General features: G+C 34.7%; 1 protein-coding gene across 4 annotated transcripts in view; it reads left to right on the top strand.

Annotated features, from left to right (window-relative positions):
* Wdr59 (WD repeat domain 59) overlaps positions 1–20,068 on the top strand; it is a 112,955-nt gene that overhangs the window by 80,041 nt on the left and 12,846 nt on the right. For 3 of the 4 annotated variants that reach the window (XM_085826162.1, XM_085826153.1, XM_085826149.1), the window contains 3 exons: positions 10,558–10,699; positions 17,828–17,970; positions 19,843–19,950. In XM_085826162.1, coding sequence (XP_085682288.1) covers positions 10,558–10,699; positions 17,828–17,970; positions 19,843–19,950 — 393 coding nt within the window. The remainder of the gene's footprint in view (positions 1–10,557; positions 10,700–17,827; positions 17,971–19,842; positions 19,951–20,068) is intronic. The other variant, XR_015043764.1, reaches the window with a different exon arrangement.

The raw sequence follows: 20,068 nt of genomic DNA, 5'->3' as shown, positions 1-20,068 counted from the left end.
GAGAAGTTACTATTCTTTAATACTTCTTCAACTTTTTTATTCCATGCTCTAGCAGCTTGCTTTAATCCATAAATAGCTTTTTTCAATCTACAAACTTTCTCTTCTTGTCTGGGTTGAACAGTGCCTTCTGGCTGTTCCATGTATATTTCTTCTTCTAAATTTCCGTGCAGAAATGCTGTAGTAACGTCTACATGCCTCACATGCATTTTACCATATGCTGCGACAGCTAGAAAAGTTCTGATAGTTGTCTGTCGAACTACTGGTGCAAAGGTATGATCGTAATCAGTTCCAAATTTTTTACTATAACCTTTAGCAACTAGTCGCGCCTTGTAACGAATGATCGTTCCATCTTCGTTTTCTTTCAGATTGAAAATTCATCAACAGCCAATAGGTTTCTTTCCTAAAGGAAGATCAACCAGTTCCCAAGTTTTATTTCGGGATAAGGAATTGATTTCTTCGTCAACTGCGAGTAACCACTTTTCCTTTTCTTCAGAATTCAATTTATCTAAGTCTTTAAAATTCTCAGGTATGGTTTTGATTGTGTTCGTTAGAAATCCTAGACGTTCTGGTGGTATTCCCTTCGTTTTTCTTTCTGATCGTCTTGGCTCTTCTTTGGATACAATTTTGTGTTTTTCTTCAGTTTCTTCATCATTTTCAACATCTTCAACCTTTGGATGAAGAGAAATTTCAACATTTTCATTCGCTGATAATTCTTCCACAAACTTTACACTTCTACTTATAATTATACAGTTTTCACCTGTGTAGATTCTGTACCCCTTTGATCGTTGATCATAACCGACAAAAATTCCTTCAATTGCTTTTTGGTCTAATTTTCTGCGGTTTTCCTTATGTACATATGCATAGGCTATGCAACCAAATTGTTTCATATGAGCTAAATTAGGTTTTCTTCCACTCCATAATTCATAGGGAGTCTTATCACAAGCTCTGGTTGGAAGGCGATTCTGGATGTAATTTGCTGTGTTGACAGCTTCACCCCAAAAATTGTCTGAATGTCGGCCTTGGGACAGCAGGCACTTAGTCATCTCAGTAAGACTTCTATTTTTTCTTTCGCTCACACCGTTCTGAGGAGGCGAAAAGGGAACAGTTAGTTGATGCTTGATGCCGTTATCCGATAGAAATTCCTCCATTTCCTTGCTGGTATATTCACCATTGTTATCGGTTCGAAGAGTCTGTATGGTTCTCCTAAATTTATTTCTTGTTATACCGACAAAGTCCTTTAATTTACTAAGAACTTCACTCTTTTTATTGAGTAAATAGATGACAGTCTATCTAATAAAGTCATTAATAAATGTTACGAAATAAAGTTTTCCACCAATACTTGGAGTAGGCATAGGCCCGCAAATGTCACTGTGTATAAGTTCCAGTGGTTTTCTTGCTCGAACGCTAGCAGCTTTTGGATAAGGAATTTGCTGCATTTTATTCTTTATGCATTCTGAACAGTTTTCATTATGATTGCAATTATCTAATTTTATTCTTTCTGCAAGATTTTCTCTTACTAATTGTCTGATTGCATCATAACTTCGATGACCTAACCTAGAATGCCATATTTGTATGCAGTTTTTATTTTTACATTCAACTGCAAAATTAGCGCTTTCTGAATTTTTTATTAAAATCTTATATAAACTATTATCATCAGAATACGCACGCATAATTATTTGGCTATCCTTCTTTACGTAACACTTTTCTTTTTCGAAAGTAACAGAATATCCCTTATTAGCAATTTGCTTAACAGAAATTAAGTTGCTCTTTAAATCGGGAACGTAATAAACGTCAGTCAACCGAATTTTCTGTAATCCATATTCATCTTCTAAATCAAGGTCAACAAATCCTCTGCCCTGCGAATATAAAATTTTTCCATCCGCTAAAATTATTTTTGCTTGTGAATCCTCATATATCAGTTCTGTAAACAAACTTTTATCTCCTATTAGATGACTGCTCGCGCGGGAATCGACATACAAAATCTTTTTATTTATATTTTGATCTGAGCAACATCGTGATTAATTATTAAACCCTTTTTATAAGCATCGTTTTTGACACATGACTTTTGACATCTGGATTTATAGCTTTCTTTAACGGAAATGTCTGCGCTCATGCAATGCCGGTCCGATTTTCCGACATGTTTGGTCACGCGATTTTCGGATTTTGAGTTTTCAGGACGAGAATTGTTATTTTGGTACTATTCCGTTTTGAGGACTGTAAAAAATCGCCAAACTATCGTTGATGCCAGTGCTGCCAAAAATAATTGCGGCAACCCTAACGCAAGAAAGGAAGTATAATAGTAAATAACTATTTAAAGATTATTGTTTTAATTTAGATAAAAGGTTAATTTCATATAATACTTTTTTATTATTATAATTTATATGAAAAAGGCTAAACCTGACTGAATGGAAGCATAAGAGTAAATAACTATTTCAGATCATTTTTATAATTTATATAAAAAAAAGCAAAACATAACTGAACGGATTCCTGCATCGCTATTTCGCTACCGAGTTATCGCTAAAGCATAATTTCATCTTGTTGGTTGTTCAAACATAATTTTCTATAATGAATGATGCCTTTTCTTTGAAAAAATTCTTGGTAAAGTGCAGAATCGCCCACTTATTTGTTTGGCAATTTTTACAAGGTTAAAAACAATTGAATTTTTATCAATTTTCTTTTACTTTTTAAGTGAAAATAGGCCGATGTGTACATAGATAAAGTCAAGGGTGTGCGCAGTGCCATTTTTGTGATTTTTTTTTTTAAAGTGAAAATAGGTCGATGTGTACATGGATTGCAGACTTTTCGTCATGGGCAATTCCAAAATTGTTAAATCTATAGGATATCAAAAAAGGATTTGAAATCAAAAAGGATTTAAAAATTAAACTAGTATTTCAATGGCGTCTTAAGAAATATAGAACTATCTAAAATTACGCAATTTGAAATCAGTGCATACGCTAGATTTGGCGCTCTGTTAAATGGGCGCGTTTGTTAGATTTGGCGCTTTTGCGCATACATTTTCGCTGCAATTTTTTACGGTCCTCAAAACGGAATAGTACCGTTATTTTTGTTTTTCAATTTATAACAACACTCACGAGTATGACCACTGCGTTTACAAAAGGTACAAAATGGAAGCACTTCCTCAAAGAACTCGGTAAATGTAAACATCGCCAACTTTGGCGATAATAGTTCAAACCTGGTAACCCATCGGATATATCCTATTCCCTTGTTCGAAGTATGCAAACACTCCTCTTGCGTTTATTTTGTTGAATTATCACTGTCTTTGTTCGCATTTGCAGATTTATATTATTCTTCTCTTATTTATTATTATTTTTTCTGAATTTTTTAACAACGAATAAATTCAAATATTTTCGTAGATAGATGCCGGTTCTCGGTTCGGGATGAAAGGAGGGGTGAATGCTGATTTGTAACACACCCTTTTATTTTTTATTATTGGTTATTGTCATCTAAAATTCTGAGAATGAATCAATTTTTATGGCGTAAAATTTGAACAAGATAATATATTAATGCTTTTCTAACAATAACCTTTCAGAGGATGGCAGGTGTAACATAAATAGATGATTAAATTGAAATAAAAAAATATTATTGATTATCTAGGATGACAGAATAGTTTGATGCATCACCATGGTCATCAAAATTAGCAAACCACTGCTGGAGTAAGGAATATATTGTTTTCTGTGTTAACTGGAATTTAAGACAAATTTTTTTCGTATATCGCGTTTAACCGGTTAATTTCAGTATATTAATACTAATTTATATTTTTAAATGAATTTTTATTTCCGTTATAAATGCTCATATGCTTAATATATTCTTTTCTGTGCTAACTTGAATTTAATACAATTTTCGTATATCACGTTTAACCGATTAGTTTTATATCTACATGCTTATTATCTGTGAATTTTTACTACAATATGCTTAATATATTGTTTTATCTGCTAACTTGAATTTACATGCACTAAAAATCACGTTTACAAAATATCACGTTTATGGCTCAGATCATCGTCGATGAACCGCGAGCTTGGCGAGTAAAAATGCAACGGCGCCAACAGGTTCTTTCCCGAAGCGCCAACGGGTTCTCTGCAGATAAAAACCCTACAAAATTTCTTTTGTTCATTATTATCATAATTTCTTGCATTTATTGCAGATTTAAATGTGGTTGAAGAATTAGAACTTCTATCTGCTTGTTGTTCTAATCTTCTGTTGTACTCATCAGTGAGTTTCGTTTTTACAAGATCTGTAGTTGTAAGAATTTCCTCTCTAGCTTCAATGACGGTTATAAGATTATTGTACGATTCGGGAATCGAAACTAACAAAAGTGCGGCTACATTCTGATCTGGAATGTTCTCACCGATAGCTTTCAGTCTTTCCACCAAGTACATCATATGAGTGATGTGCGCGATCATATCGCCGTGTTCTGCCATTTTTATTGAATATAATTTTCTCAGAAGATATAATTTGCTACTCAAATTTGAGTGCTCATGAACTGACTTTAATTTCTGCCATGTACCGGCGGTAGTCGTTTCATCACTAACATGAATAATCTGAGAGTCATCAATGCATAGATTTATTATAGCTCGTGCTTGTTTATCCCTCTTTAAAAATTCATCATCAGGTTTAGATGGTGGGGGAGAATAAAGAAGATCATCTAACTCATCACGTATTAAAAGCATTTGAATCTTGAATTTCCAATTAGCGTAATTTTCGGAATTCAGTTTCATTATTTGCTTACAATCTTTAAGACTTGACTGTGCCATTATTACTTCTTACTTAGCACTTTCAGAAAGTTTATATGCTCAGTTTAAATTTTAGTTTCGGGATTTACAACGATATCAGTCTCATAATCAATGAAGAACAAAGATAGCAAAATCAGCTTACCTTTTGTGCACTCAGTAGCAGCAGTTGACTCCCCGAAACTATTGATGATTATGATGAGAGGGATTTATCCACAAATAATACGATGCAGATTTAACTACAAATAACATATTTATTGAACTGCAACTAAAATAATATAAGCAGTAGATACATTAATGTTAACAGAAACACATATAGAAGCTTAATAAGATCTAAAGAACAAGAGGATCATGGGATATATTAATATCATGTGATTAACATAGTTGATGTATTTGACGTCCGTGTGTCTTGGCATTTTTAGGGTTGCCAGAAATGAGTTAGAAAACATTTTATTTATTTATTCTCAAATGCTTGATTAATTTACAACAAAATAAAATATTGATTTTTGTATAACTCTGCCAGCAGTCAAATGTTGAAGAAAAATACAGGGTTTTGCATGCATCTGAAGAACAAATGGAAGGAGTGTTTTTAGAAAGTTCTTTGAAAATACTTCATAATTTTAGACAAAATTTTTTTTATCATGAGAACTAAGATCATGTCAGTAAAATTCATGTACTGTTATAAAAATGATATATTTCCTTTTTTAAAATACATTTAATGTTTTTGAATCTGCTTTTTATCTCATTATTTTTGTAGCATTACCATTTCTTAAGAGGAAAACAATGGTATAAATATGATTGATTTTCAAAAAGTTATTAAGAATCATAGAATTGTAAATGGGAATGCAGTGAGAATTAAAATAAAGATAAGACTAAAATAATATAAATAAGTAAGATTGTTCCCATTCAAATTTAAGTTGAGCTACTTAATTTGAAAGTACACTCTTTTGCAAAAACATCGAACCACCAAGAAGGACTTTTGCGATCGTGACAAAATTTGGTATGCAAAAACATCTTGATTGAACATTTAAATGATCAAAGTTTCAAGGCAATTGAACAGGAATTGCGATCATAGCGTCATTTCTAGTGCGCAATTCACTAAGTATAAAACCAGTAACAGAGGCAGAAAATTTATGTTTTTTGTTGCTGCCATTGTAATTCTGTAAAGAAGCAACTAAAGATGCTATTACGATGATATTGAAAACCTTACAGACAACTAAACAACTTCGGACGTGGTCGCATTGTAGGGCTGCGTGAAGCTGGGTGGTCCTACTGAACAATAGGTAGCATACAAACACTGTTGTGCAAAGATGTTGGCAGCGATGGTTGCTACAAGGAAATTGCCTATGAAATGAAGGCTCTGAAAGGCCAAGGAGAACAATTGTGAGGCAAGATAGAATGATTGTTCGCCAGGCCCAAACCGCCCCAGCTGTATCATTGTCAACTATTCAACGCACTACAGCCACGTCTATACCTCCCGAGGTACCGTCTACCATCTCATGGCGCTTATCTGAGGTGGGTTGCGCTCACAGAGGTCTTTAAGTTGTTTGCCTTTGATCCCACAACATCAGCGGAGTCGTCTGGAGTGGTGTTGCAGCCGATCATCATGGCTGCCATCAGACTGGCATTGTATAGTGTTCAGTGATGAATCCTGCTTCACTCTTGAAGCAGATGACCACCGTGTTCGTGTCTGGAAAGGATGGACCCAGAGGTCCAATTCAGCCTTTGTTTTACAAAGGCATACAGCCATAATCCCTGGTGTGATAGTGTGGCGCACCATTTCTTATGACAGCAGGTCATCCTCCACACATCTTTAACATCACAGTGATATGTTGATACCATCCTACGGCCAGTTGCATTACTCTTCATGGCACGTCATCCTGGGGCCATTTTCCAACAAGATAATGCCAGGCCACGTATTGTTCGCATAGCTCTGGACTCTCTCTGTGCAGTTGATACTCTTCCCTGGCCAGTAAGGTCACCAGACCTTTCATCAATCGAGCATGTCTGGGGCATAGTAGGCCGCCAGATTCAGGCGCCACAAAATATCACAGATCTGGAGCGACAACTGATGAATGCCTGGCAGAACGATATTAGGAACCTCTACCACTCCTTGCCTTGACAAAATCAAGCATGCATTGCCGCCAGGGCCGGTTCAACCAACTACTAATTTGAACACTCAGTGAGTAATTGTGAGCCATGAATAGGCACTATAACCTTCATTTTTTAATTATTTTATCATCTGTGTATGAGCTATACACATATTCAATTTCATCAAAAACAACCACTTCCTTTATGGTGCTTCAGTTTGTTTGCAAAAGTGTATATTTCAAATCAGTTCAGTATAAGAATAATTAGAACATCTTTGCATCAAATTTGTTGACAGATGTTTTGTGTAAATCCCTTGTATTTTGTTTTATATTTTAATTTTAAAATTTAGTTTGATCTAGTATAGTATGAGTCTTCTAGTTAATTATAATATTTTTAAACATTTCTTATAATAAATTGAAAAGTTCCATAAATATTAAATTTATGCTTATGTTTAGCATTTTCTATATCAAGAATATCTAACCTCATGTGTAGAGGGTTCTTCAAATATGTTACATGGAATTCACAGACCATAGGTCGTTGCAGGTTTTGAAACATCCCAAAATGAAATCATATTAGAAGTGGATTGTAAAACAAGAAACTATAAAGTTATGTGTCAGTTAATTACCATACTCTGTATAATAAAACAGAAGCTTGAAAAATGAATCACAGAATTAAACATTACACATGTATACATTAATACTAATGTAACGTAAGATGATTGTTATCTAGAATTTATTTTCTGTTGATAAGTCTAATGCTGACTTAATTTGAGGTCTGACATTACTAGCATATACAGATAGGTAATGTCTACTCATGCATTTGATGGCAATGCATAGAATATATGTTAAGATTGTGTGAGAAGAAACTTTGATTTTGTTTAATTATTTTTGTGCTTGCAGTTAGTTTCATAACAGTCTGTGCTATCAAATAGTGAAATGAATCAAACCGTATCTGTACAGTAGTCAATGTGAGAGAGCATACAATTAAAAAATGCTAATAAATCATAAAGACAGTTCTTTTTGTAAAAAACTTAAGATGTTCTGAAGTCTGAAAATTTTTTGTTGATCCACTTCCAAGTTTTTTTCCCCCTCCTCTTTAGTTTGGAATTATTTTAGCACACTTTCTGTAATTTATCATCTGAGATAGCCTTGTTCATATGATAATGAAATAGACAACTTCATGTACAGTCAAAAGTCGTTAATTCTGACACCCATAATCCGGACCTCAAAGCTACAAACTTTCTGCGCGTGCGTCGCATTGACGCATGCGCAGCCGTAAAGGTCTTACAGCCGTAAAATTCGCAGCCGTAAAGGTCTTACGCGCATGCTTCCCGTTGATGCATGTGTGTAAGACCCCTTTATGGCTGCGAATTTGCATGTGCGCGTGTGCAAAATACGTTTACGAATGTGCGTTTAATGTATAACGGACTGTATAAGCTAAGCTCTAATTATCTATTTCAGTTAATGTAGCAGATTGCGTTGTTCCTTAATCTTTGAATTGGATCCGGCTTATTATTTTTTGCAGACTGTTAGAGTAATTTTATAAAAGTAAGCTTGAACTTTCGATTATGTCAAATAGAATTTCCGATTTATATTTACTAATATGTAACGGATCTACAAAGCAAAAGTATGTTTCGGAGTCCATTAAACAAAAAGTGGAATTGCTGCAAAAAATGGATAAAGGCATATCCTTTGTTTATCTAAACTTTAATGTTTGTTTATCTTTAACGCTGTGGCGGGCGGGTGCGCAATGAATTGGAAGTTGATCTGTCAGCACTATCCTTATCTTCAAGGCAGATGTTTTTATTTTATTTGGCTTATAATTGCTTACTAAATGTAGTATTTCATTTCGATATACTCCGTCTTTGATATGATTTAAATCAAATGCCTCGTCATTATAATTCGCTTCCGATAGCGAAGAAAGTGACAGAGGTTATTGAAAATGAAAAAATTTTGATTGACAAATTAGTCGGTATTCTCGACACAGCAATTATAGGACTTGAACAGAGGAACTTTGTAACTGAACAAGAAATTATGTATGTTTATAGAATTAAAGAGAATGTATTATCACATAAAAAACAAAGCAACTTAAACAACTTACATTGAAAGAAATGTTTAATAAATAAACAAATAAATATTAAGGTTTTTTAGTCCAAAGGAATTTGAATCCCGAAGGACTATTAGTTTCGATTTGGCATTTTGCGTCGGACTCATAAATGTCGGTTCACTTTTCAATTTGTTGCCACAAAATGTTAGAGTCCTGCATTATATTTGAAGAAATTAAATAATGAAAAATCTGCATAAATGTATGCATATTTCTCGTATTGTGATAAAACAACGGTACATAGAGTCATTGAATTTTGAATAACGTAATCCTCCAACGAATATGAGCATGTGGAAGACCAAATTTGAAATTTGAAATTTGTTTTATGATCGATTTCCTATTTTTTAAAACTTTGACGAATTTTTGATTAACAAACTCAAGGATTTCAAAGCGAGCAATGGCAACGTTGTGCAGAAAAAACATTTTTATCTCCAGCGCGTGAGTCTCTGTATCGGAAATTCTAAAACTATTTTGCGTTTTAAAACTATTTTGCTCGTTTTAAAACTATTTTGCGATATTGCTGTTGCACTGGATCTTATGGTTTAAGTGCGAGGAACATGATATTTAATAAAGAAAGGTAACACACAAAATGTTAAAAAATGCCCCTTTGGGCGTAATTTAAAATCTAAAACATTTTTTTTTTTTTTTTTTTTTTTTTTTTTTTTTTTGTAAATTTTGATACACTTTAGATCATAATTGTTCTTTATTTCATAAATTACAGTTTCATATTTTTAATTTTATAATTTCTTCATGCCATTTTACCAGATTTAAACTGATGATAAAAGGAAAAATCGATAAACCGGAATCGCCGAAGTCCCGACGAGTCCGGATTAACGTCTTTTGACTGTATAATCTATTGCACCTGAAATAACCTTCAATGCAATCTTTTTTTCTTCGTGGCTTCTTAGGCATTAGTTGTCCCTTTCTTTGATTGATTTCATATTTAAATCTGCAAAATTCTAAATGATATATACTAGAAATGTTGAAACATTACATCCTTGCACATAATCCATAAAGCTGGAACCCCATCTGCCATTCTCTACAAAGGAGATATTTATTTTAACAAATCGTACCCATAATCTGGTCAATATTATTGGTACTTGTGGATCGAAAGTTAGAGTACTGTGCTGTATCATATTTCAGTATGAACAAACTATGGATCTGAAACCAAGTTATATATTAGATCAGAGTTTTATTTAAATTTTATTCTCCTCTATATTTAGTTCCTTCTTTGATTATAGAAATGGGTATCTACAATTTCTTACGAGATATCTTTTATACCTGCACTAAGTGTATTTTTCTTTTGTTTAAAATAAGTAATTATAAAAATACCTTAACTTTCTAAGTGGCATGATTTTTTTTAATCTGCTCATGAATTAAATTTAAACATTTATTAGCTAAATTTATATTTGGTAATACAGATAAATTTCTACCTGTTTAATTCTTTTTTAAAGTTCCTTTCATTAAGATAATATTTACAGTAGTGAAGAAAACAAATTATTTTAGATTATAAGCTAATGTATACCAAGTAATAAAAAATATCATAATTGGATAATGGTGGTCTTGCCATTCAGGTTAAATTATAATAAATATTAAAAGAAAAAATTCTTTATAGTTGGGGCAGCATTGAAAAGGAATCGATCTAATAGTTGGTCCGATTCCGTGGAAGAATACAGTTTTTTTGATGATCATACTACCAGAAACGGAAGAAGTGATTTTCGTGATGAGGAGAGAGAAGCACTTTCAGCTAGTTCTAAGTATGATATTACCACCTTAATTTATTCTTTTAGTTTACAGTATTCTAAATGTTTCATTAAATAATTATTTAAATAAATGTGTACTTAGGAGCCTTTTTAACCGTAATTTTTAATACCAAAAACACATTCATAGTTGTATACTTTCTACATAATCTTCTCTGAATCATATGTTAGTGCTAATGTACTATAAATACAGTAATAAAAAATGCAAAAATTTCTTTACAGTTTCGTTTCTTAATAATTGTAGCATGTTGAATTTTGTATACATAAGAAGTTTAATTATTTTATTTTGTATTTTAATTCCACATAATAATTATGTGTTTCATGCTATTAAAACGTAAATAAGCCATGAAAACTATTTTTATGTTTATAACAAAATTGTAAGATTTTAATTTTTAAATTTATTTCTGTAATAAATGTGCTTTGTTTGACATTTTTTTCTCCTTGAGCCTAGAATTTATGTGGAAGTTAAAATAGTGTTCTTATAAATTGCGCTAACTTGCAAATGATAAATTCTCATTTCATGTAGATGTAATTCACGAATAGGTTCAAAGTATTATTTATTCTTATGAAGTAAATTATGTATGTGAACTGAAATATATCTAGTCATCAACTTACTGAGAAGAACAAAAAAAAAAAAAAAAAAAAAAATGTGATAGTTTATTGGAGACTTACAAAAAATTAAGTTTATTGGACACTTATAAAAAATTAAGGAAAGGCATTAGAATAAGTGTGAGCTCATGTTTTTTGATGCAATGCTTCCATCTGAAGGCAAGACATGCAATAAATTGTTTTTTGTTACTATAATTAAACATAGCAGATGTCTGAATTTAAAATATTGTTGCATGTGTATGATTCGTAATAGATTGAATGCACACAGGTCGGATGAAAGGTTAATAAAATCTACTTTATCAAAAGAAACACTTCAGAGTTCTGGAACATTCTACAGAAATACAGGTGTCCACAGTATCACAAAGTATAATCAGTAGTTACTCTTAAATCTACTAAGAACATTAAACACAGCACAAGCAAAGCGCATTCAAAAGGCGAAGCTTTCAATACTTTGAAGTCACTATAAACTAACAAGAGCAACAACAACAATTGAGGACAGAAGCTCTCCCTGGCCCTCTATAGGCCTTGCCTGGCAGCTGAGACACTTTGAGCACTTTCTGCCTTTCGAAACTATTGGAAGGCAATATGAGGGTTGAATTACAGTTACAGCCAATACAGTGAATCAACCATATGTACCCAATTAAAGCACTGACTACTAAGAACATTAAACATAGAGAAAGCAAAACGCTTCTAAAATGGAAAGCTTTCGATACTCCAAAGTCTTTTTGGACTAACAACTCACAACAACTGAGAGCAGATGCTCTTCCCCAGCCACCGAGACACTTCCAGCACTTTCCACCTCTCGAAACCATTGGAAGATATGCGAGGTTGAACCCACGGTTACAGCCAATATAGTGATCAACCATATCTACACAATTGCAATACCCAGTATGGTGATACAGGGACCAGACATGTTGCCAAAAAATTAACTGCCAAAAACTTTGACAGCCCAGCAATATCTTGCAAAATCACTGAGACATCCATTTACTCAATGTTAGACGGACTCGCCCCTACATTCCTACTCTCCTGGCACAGCATGTCTCTCCAGATCTCCCACATTGCATTATACAAAAAAAATACAACTCCACATATAATTAATTACACCAGAATCATAATATAAATGAGTCTATAAACAAAATTTGTAACACAGCTCCTCTCACAGGGACTGCATGTCCCGGGTAGTACAGTCTCTCAACAGGAAGCCTTACAACTAAGGCAAATCAATACAATACTTTAACAATAATTTCAGTAAGTAACATAAAATAAATCAAATACTAAATAAATGAGTGCACAAAAATTACTTTAGAAACAAATAGAACCATGGTCTTAGTATACTATTTACATTATATACACTATAGAGATTATGTACTACGGCCATACTAAGCGGCTAGCCTGTCGTAATGAACAACTTTAGGCTTAGAATTCAGTGACTTACGAATATGAACAGTGACATTGTTCAGCCTATTTAGGATAATGTAATACCATTAAAGGTGACTATACTTTAAGAGAGAGTTCTTTCCATCGAATCGGATTCTGCAGCCACACCTTGTCACCTTCGTTGAATCAATGTCCTCTAGCTCTCGTGTCATATTGAGTCTTCATCTTCTTTGTAGCAAGGTTGACTCGCTCTTGTGAAAAACTATTCATCACTTCTCATGGTGCCTGGAAATATTGGATATACTTCTTAGGCGATGAAGGAGTATCCGGAGGGCAACCAAACAAGAGATCACAAGGCAGATGAAGGTTACGACCGAAAAGCATCTGCCATGGGGAATAACCAGTAGTCTCATGGACAGCACTGTGATAGGCCATTAAGAACAATGGTAACGTCTTGTCCCAGTGCTTTTAGTATATAGAAACCACCAGCGAGAGGTTATTAAGAATGGTTCGATTAAACCTTTCAACCATGCCATCTGACTGGGGATGTAAAGGTGTTGTTTGCATTTTGTCAATATCATGTAGGTTGCAGGGTTTTTTAATTACAGCCTAGGTAAAAATTTCTTTCTTGATCGGAATGTAACTGAAATGGCACTTCAAACCTGAAAGTCCAGTGCTGTGTAATTACCTCTGCTACCATGACAGCCCCTTGAACAGGGATAGGCCACATGGTGAAGTAATCAATGACAACGATGATGTATTTGTTGTCATCAGCATTCGTGGCAGATGTCCCAGGATGTCAGAAGTGATATGTTCAAAAAGCACTTTTACATTGTAACATTGTAGCTTCCCTCGGCTGTGTTTCTTCAATCCTTTGTGAACTGCGCCGGCATTACATGATTGGAAGCACTTTTGTCCATCAGCACTTGCATTACTCTGGTAGAAGTGCTCTATGCAAAGTTTTTTTATTATTCCAAAGTGGCCTCCTGGAGGGATGCTGTGTAGTTCTTTATGGATATCTGGAATCTAGGATCTTAGAAGTATCAGCTGCCATCGGAATGCTTTTCTATCATCCATTTTGAACTTTCGGTATTAGAAGCCGCAATTCAATTATGGATTTAAGTGAATTTTAATGTCTTTCAACTTCTTAATTGAACTCTAACATATTCCAGCTGGTCTTTCCTGACTTCTTTGTCACTCGATGGGTGTGGGTCAGACAATGTTGGATTTGTATCTTGACGTACGACCGGACTAAGCAGTTCATATTTCACTTTGAGCCTCTAACAATAGCAGCAGCTGTCTGGGCAGGGTCTTCTAGACAGAGCATCAGCATTTCCATCTGATGATTCTTTCCGATGAAGGACAAAACAGCACAGACATTTTCATTGCTTGCATCCGTGTTGAGAATAAATGGTCTGTCAAGCTGAGTATATGTCAGGATTGAAGCAGATATTAAAGCTTCCTTCAGGTTCTTAAATGCATCGTCACATTCTTTTGTCTATGAGAACTTTTGGTTGCTCTCTGTCAGTTTGTGATGGGGTCTTGCAATGGAAGAAAAGTCCTTCATGAACCTCCTATAGTAGGTGCAAAGCTGTAGGAAGCTTCTCAGCTGGTGGGCAGTTCCGGGATGTTTCTAGTCTTTAACAGTTTACACTTTTTCTGGATTTGTACATACATCTTTGGCAGAGATGACATGTACAAGGTAAGTCAATTCTTGTCTGAATAGTTTACATTTAGTGGAACTCAATTTTAGATTGGCTTCTTTGAGTTTCTGAAGCACCTTTCTAAGATTTTCTAAATTTTCTTCAAAACTCTTCCTGATGGTGATATCAGACAGGCTTCCCAGGAAAGACCTCTCAACACAAACTCTACAAGGCATTTTTTTTTTTTTTTAAATTTTAGGAAGAGGGTAGCAGTCTTTCTTCATAAACTCGTTCAACTGATGATAGTCAACGTAAAATCTAGTTGAACTGCCTGTCTTACTGACCTGGACAATGGGAAGAAGCCAAGAAGCCCCTGGACTTGCTGAAGGCGGCTTGATAACATTGCTTTCTTGCCTGTCCCTTAGGAGTTTCCCTACATCTTCTGTTTAGCAATTGGTTGGTGTCTTGGATGTTGGTTGATTGTTGGATGATCCCCAGTATCAATTCTATGTTGTGTCAAACTGGGTTGACTTATTTCAAAAGATGAGTGGGGGGGGGGGAAATTTGAAATTCTTGAATGATATGTTCGGCTGCGCTCCCCTCTTCATCACTTAGTTGTGCATTCTAAAATATCTCCAATATTAGGCTCTCCAAAAACATGGGTTCTGATGGATCACTGTTTTGTCACTGGAGTACATACTGCAGTCACTTCATCTTTCTTAATAATTTTCACCCTATCAGTTACATTTGCATATCTCACTGGAATAACATTCTTTAATAGGTTGTCGAGTGCCAAGGCTGTAGTACTCCTCCCAGGGTGTTATAGTTTTTGAAATATTCTATTATTCCGTACCAGAAATTTCTGTTCCCAGTTATGGATCCAGGAAGTAAAAATTCTGTTCTTGCTGATACTGTGATATAATCTTGAGCTATGATTTAGTGGGCAGATTTAAGTCCTTCATCATAAATTCCAAATAGGGTTATGTCCTTAGAGGCAGAATGCAGTTCGTTATTTTTAAAGTCCAAGGAGAAATTGTATTTCTTTAAAAATTCCAATCTGAATATGCAGGCATCTGCAATATCTGCCACATATGCCATGTGATGGTAGGTAGCACTTCCCAATCTGATGTTAACATTTAATTTTCCATCGATGGCGATTTCATCACCGGGCACAGTCTGGAGGATAATGCATGGTGGCATCCAGTTGAGTTGATGACCTTGCAGATGTTGAAATGAATCTTTTCAAATGACGGTAACATTGGCTCCTGTATCGATGGTCATATTGCAAGGAATTCTCTTGATGTTCCAGGATGAAAAGTCCATCAATGCCACCACTCACTGCAGAAATCTGAAGCTCTTTAAATTGAGGCTTCTCATTGTCTTTCAAACTCAAGATGGCCACTAATTTGTTTCTTGCATCCTTTCTGGAGAGTGGTCTTATTTTCCATGCCCTGGTGTGTTCTGGAGTTTCCTTGTACATGTCCTTCAACAGCACTTTACAGTTGGTTTCTTGTCACTCCTGTTTGTATCAAGGCATTGATTTGTCTGGTTAAATCATCTAGACAAGCAGCCATTTGATCCACCGGCTTCTGGACGTGAGCAGCTCTGATTGGGTGATGGTCTCTATGAGTGGCTTGCTGGGTTTGCTTCAAATTTCATCGTGTGCACACTATAGAGCGCTTTTTATATCCTTGACATTCGCCATTTGCAGGGTTTTCTGTTTCTCAAGATGCCATCAATGAAGGATTTCCTTTGTTTCTGATGGGCAGTTTGAAAAGGCGCGATGAGACAGTCTCCCAACATCTCTGGTGAATTCCTGGAGTGTTTCCATGGGCTTCTGTTGGCAAGATTTCATTTGAAACCTACTATAGTCTTTAAACACTTTTCCTCAAAGTACAGCTCCAACACATCGTATAGAGCTTCAATGTCTAACCTCTGTTTTTCAAGAAGATTTTGAAGTATATTCACTGCGTCTGTTCTCAGAGAAGTGGTGAGATGACAGACCTTAGCTTGGGAATCCCATCTATTCGCATCCACCACTATATGAAATTGTGTCTTGTACTCTTGCCACGAGGTTTTCTCATTGTATGTGGATAGCTTCAGTTCCCTGCTGTCGCTATGCATTTCTTTAAGGTGTCAACTTCTTTGGTGGCTCAGCAGAAACCCTATCTTCGATTTGTTTTCCGATTTGTTGTTGGACAGTAGAAATGCTGTCTTTCATTTGTTGTTCCACCACAGAAATTTCTCCAACTTTGTCTTCAACTGTGTCTATTCTGCCTTCCATACCCTCAAATTTGTTTTCAATTTATGTAGGTCATTTCTCTTTTCATTTTCTTTTGACTTGCTTTGAGCTTTGCTTGAATAGCTTTCATTTCCTCTTTAACAGTTAGTTTCTCCTCCAGCACTCTTGTCACTGGCATTCAACCCCACTTCTGACACCAAAGATGTTTTGTGCATACGGTTTGTAATAGATTCAATGCACACAGGTATGATGAAAGGTTAATAAAATTGATTTTATCAAAAGAAACGCTTCATAGTTTTGGATCATTCTACATAAATACTCGTACAGGTATCCACAGTATCACAGAGTATAATCAGTAGTTACTCTTAAATCTACTAAGAACATTAAACACAGCACAAGCAAAGCGCATTCAAAAGGCGAAGCTTTCAATACTTTGAAGTCACTATAAACTAACAAGAGCAACAACAACAATTGAGGACAGAAGCTCTCCCTGGCCCTCTAATAGGCCTTGCCTGGCAGCTGAGACACTTTGAGCACTTTCTGCCTTTCGAAACTATTGGAAGGCAATATGAGGGTTGAATTACAGTTACAGCCAATACAGTGAATCAACCATATATACCCAATTAAAGCACTGACTACAGTGATACAGGGACCGTACCCAAATAGTCACCAGGCTGGGCTACTTTTGCAACTTCTTCCTAAATTTAGCGACAAAATTTGTGTCTCTCCCCCTTCCCCGAGACATCCATTCACTCATTGTTAAGTGGACCCACTGCCACATTCCTACCTTCTCAGCACAGCATGTCTCTCCAGACCTCCCACCTTATATTACACAGAAAAATACAGCACTTCCACATATAATTACACCAAAATCATCTGCATATATACAAAATTCATAGCAATAAATGTAATATTTAGGATACGCTAATTTGGTTACAATTTGATTAAACTAATTTGGTCCTTTAAAATCAAAATTTTTGGCATTAATTACTTTCTTTTGGGGGTGAGGTTACCATGTCTTTTTTACAATCATTAGATAATATATTCAGTAGACTAGTTTTTATAGTAAACTATATTCTTATCGCAGTTTTTTGTGGCAATTGTTATTTGTTCTCCTATAAGCGTGTAGTATCAAAATTTGGATTTTGGGAAAACCTCAAATACAATAAGCTAAATTTTGCATATGTAATTCTGAGTATACTTTTTGTGTGAGAAAAAAATTTTTAAATTGAATTTTCCCCCCCTCTGCAATAGGCTTCTTGATCCTGCCTATTCTACTCAATTTGATCAATACAAGACAATTTATGCTGATGTCTTATATAGATGGAATTTACTTGAACAAAGAGCTCAAGTATTAAAAACTGTTTCAACTTCTGCAGAAAAGCACAAAGGAATTGGTAAACAAATTTATTAAAAAATTTTTAGTATAATGTTCTTATGCAGTAAATTTTCTGGGTAAAATAAAATCTTTTTTTATCATGTTACAAAATCAAAAGGCGCACAGTAAAATTCAAAATAAAATAGTCTTGATTTAATGCTAAAACATTACTAAGATTGAAACTTTTGTGAGAGGCCTTTATCAAGTTCACCTGCTTTTATTCTGTTTTCTGTAGTGTTGGTGTACTTTTTTTGAATTGACATTCAGATGTATGACATATTAAAAGGAAGATTGCTATTGTAACATAATCTTGTAAAGATTTCTGTATTTTCTCTTAATTTGCAGACTGTAGTTATTATGAAGCACTTTATACTGCAGTCTACCATAAACCAACCAGCAATCCAGCAATATTATTGTTTGATTTTTTCTCATTTCATTCTTGTAAAATTTTTACATTGAATTTGTTAAAATTTTCTGTTTTACATCTAAATTTTATGAAAAAAATGCATTCTACTAAGTGCAACAAAATAGGTACTCATTCAACTTTATTGCAAAACTTAACAATAAAATCAGTGGACAAATTTCTGCAATTAATTTAGAAAAAGTAAAATTACTATTGGTACACCAATGAAACAGAAGTAAATTCATTTGTATATTTATTGTCTTGCTGTCCCAATACCCTAAGCATCAGTTCATTTTCCTAAAGATGTTGGGCTTCATCATTTTCCTAAATTCATTCTCATTCATTTTCCTAAAGAAGGATGGGCTGGGATTATACCAACCTTGGTATAATCCCAGCCCATCCTTCTGGAAACTGTTAAGTGCAGATAAATCAGATGTCAATGCAATAAATACATCAGTTCGTATATCACCCGTGTCTACAATGAAGAAACGATACTGAAACTCAATAAATTGATTTAACATCTAGGAAATGTTTGGTAAGAATTGCTGAACATAAAAAGGATACTCATAAACTGTCTAAAATCAATATAGCAACAAAAATAGCACATCCTTGATAAAATACTGCTTGGAATATCCAAACTTGGTTACTTGACTATGACAAAGCTAGAATCATCAACAAACCTCTCCACAAAATTGACCTTAAAATTGGAAAAGATTTAGAAATCTTCGCGTGATCAAGTTGTAGTAGATCTTCCTTTTAATCTTTATTACATATGAACTTCAATTCTGTAAATTACAACAAACCTGTATCCAAAAGGACCCTACATGAAACAGCAATAAAAGGAGATTAACTTAATCAAGTTGTTCAAAATTCCTGTTGATGAACCAGATGGAGACCTTTAAAATCTCCAGTCGTATCAATGTTATAGCATAGTGTTTAGTGTGTGACTATTTTATTTTCAGTTTTGCTCTTTTATCATAAGTTTGTTGTTCTGTTGTTGTTGTGATTTATCTCATTTGCTCGACAGCAACATCAGAACAAGCCCACAAAATTCACCATGACAAGAAGTGCAAGACTATGCCTGTTGTTGGCAAGAGCCTTGGGCACTATACAAGTGACAGAATGACTTTGTTCAGTTCTAACCCCAATTTTGATGGAGAGCACCCCGGCGAGACAGTTCCGAGGGTCCCCATCCCTTTTCCTCTACCACCAACCTCTCGAAAGGACTTTCGCCTCACCGCATATTTAGAATGCCTCCAATCCGAGCAGACACTATACATTTACAAACATCCATGCTTTCCGGGATTCGAAACTGGGCCCTTCAGTATGGCAGTAGCGTTGCTAACCACTATTCTGGTTGGGCGGCAGTTTATTGTTTTACAAGCACAAATGTTTTATTATAAATTACATTTCTTGTTTAAGTGTTATTTATGAAATTTTTTTATCAGCTGTATATCTGTTTTTAAATACTTCCTCATGTTGCTTTAGAATTTGTAACGGAATGTCAGCACTGTAAAAAAGATGTAACAGGAGCTCAATGCCAGTCATGCAAAAAGTATAGTTTTCGCTGCATTATCTGCGGTGTGTCTGTAAAAGGTAAGTGAGTATTTATTACTAAAACAGCTTTCTAATTTGGTAGAGGGGGATTTTTATTGTTAAATGCCTAACTCGTTCTATCACATGAATAGGAAAGAGTATTGCCGTTTGTCACATT

This window comes from Stegodyphus dumicola, chromosome 1, assembly GCF_044657685.1.
Source record: "Stegodyphus dumicola isolate Sdum_Otavi_A_Nest chromosome 1, ASM4465768v1".
Taxonomy (NCBI): domain Eukaryota; kingdom Metazoa; phylum Arthropoda; class Arachnida; order Araneae; family Eresidae; genus Stegodyphus; species Stegodyphus dumicola.
Note: the sequence above shows the minus strand (reverse complement) of the source record. Positions and strands in the feature narration are given on the sequence as shown.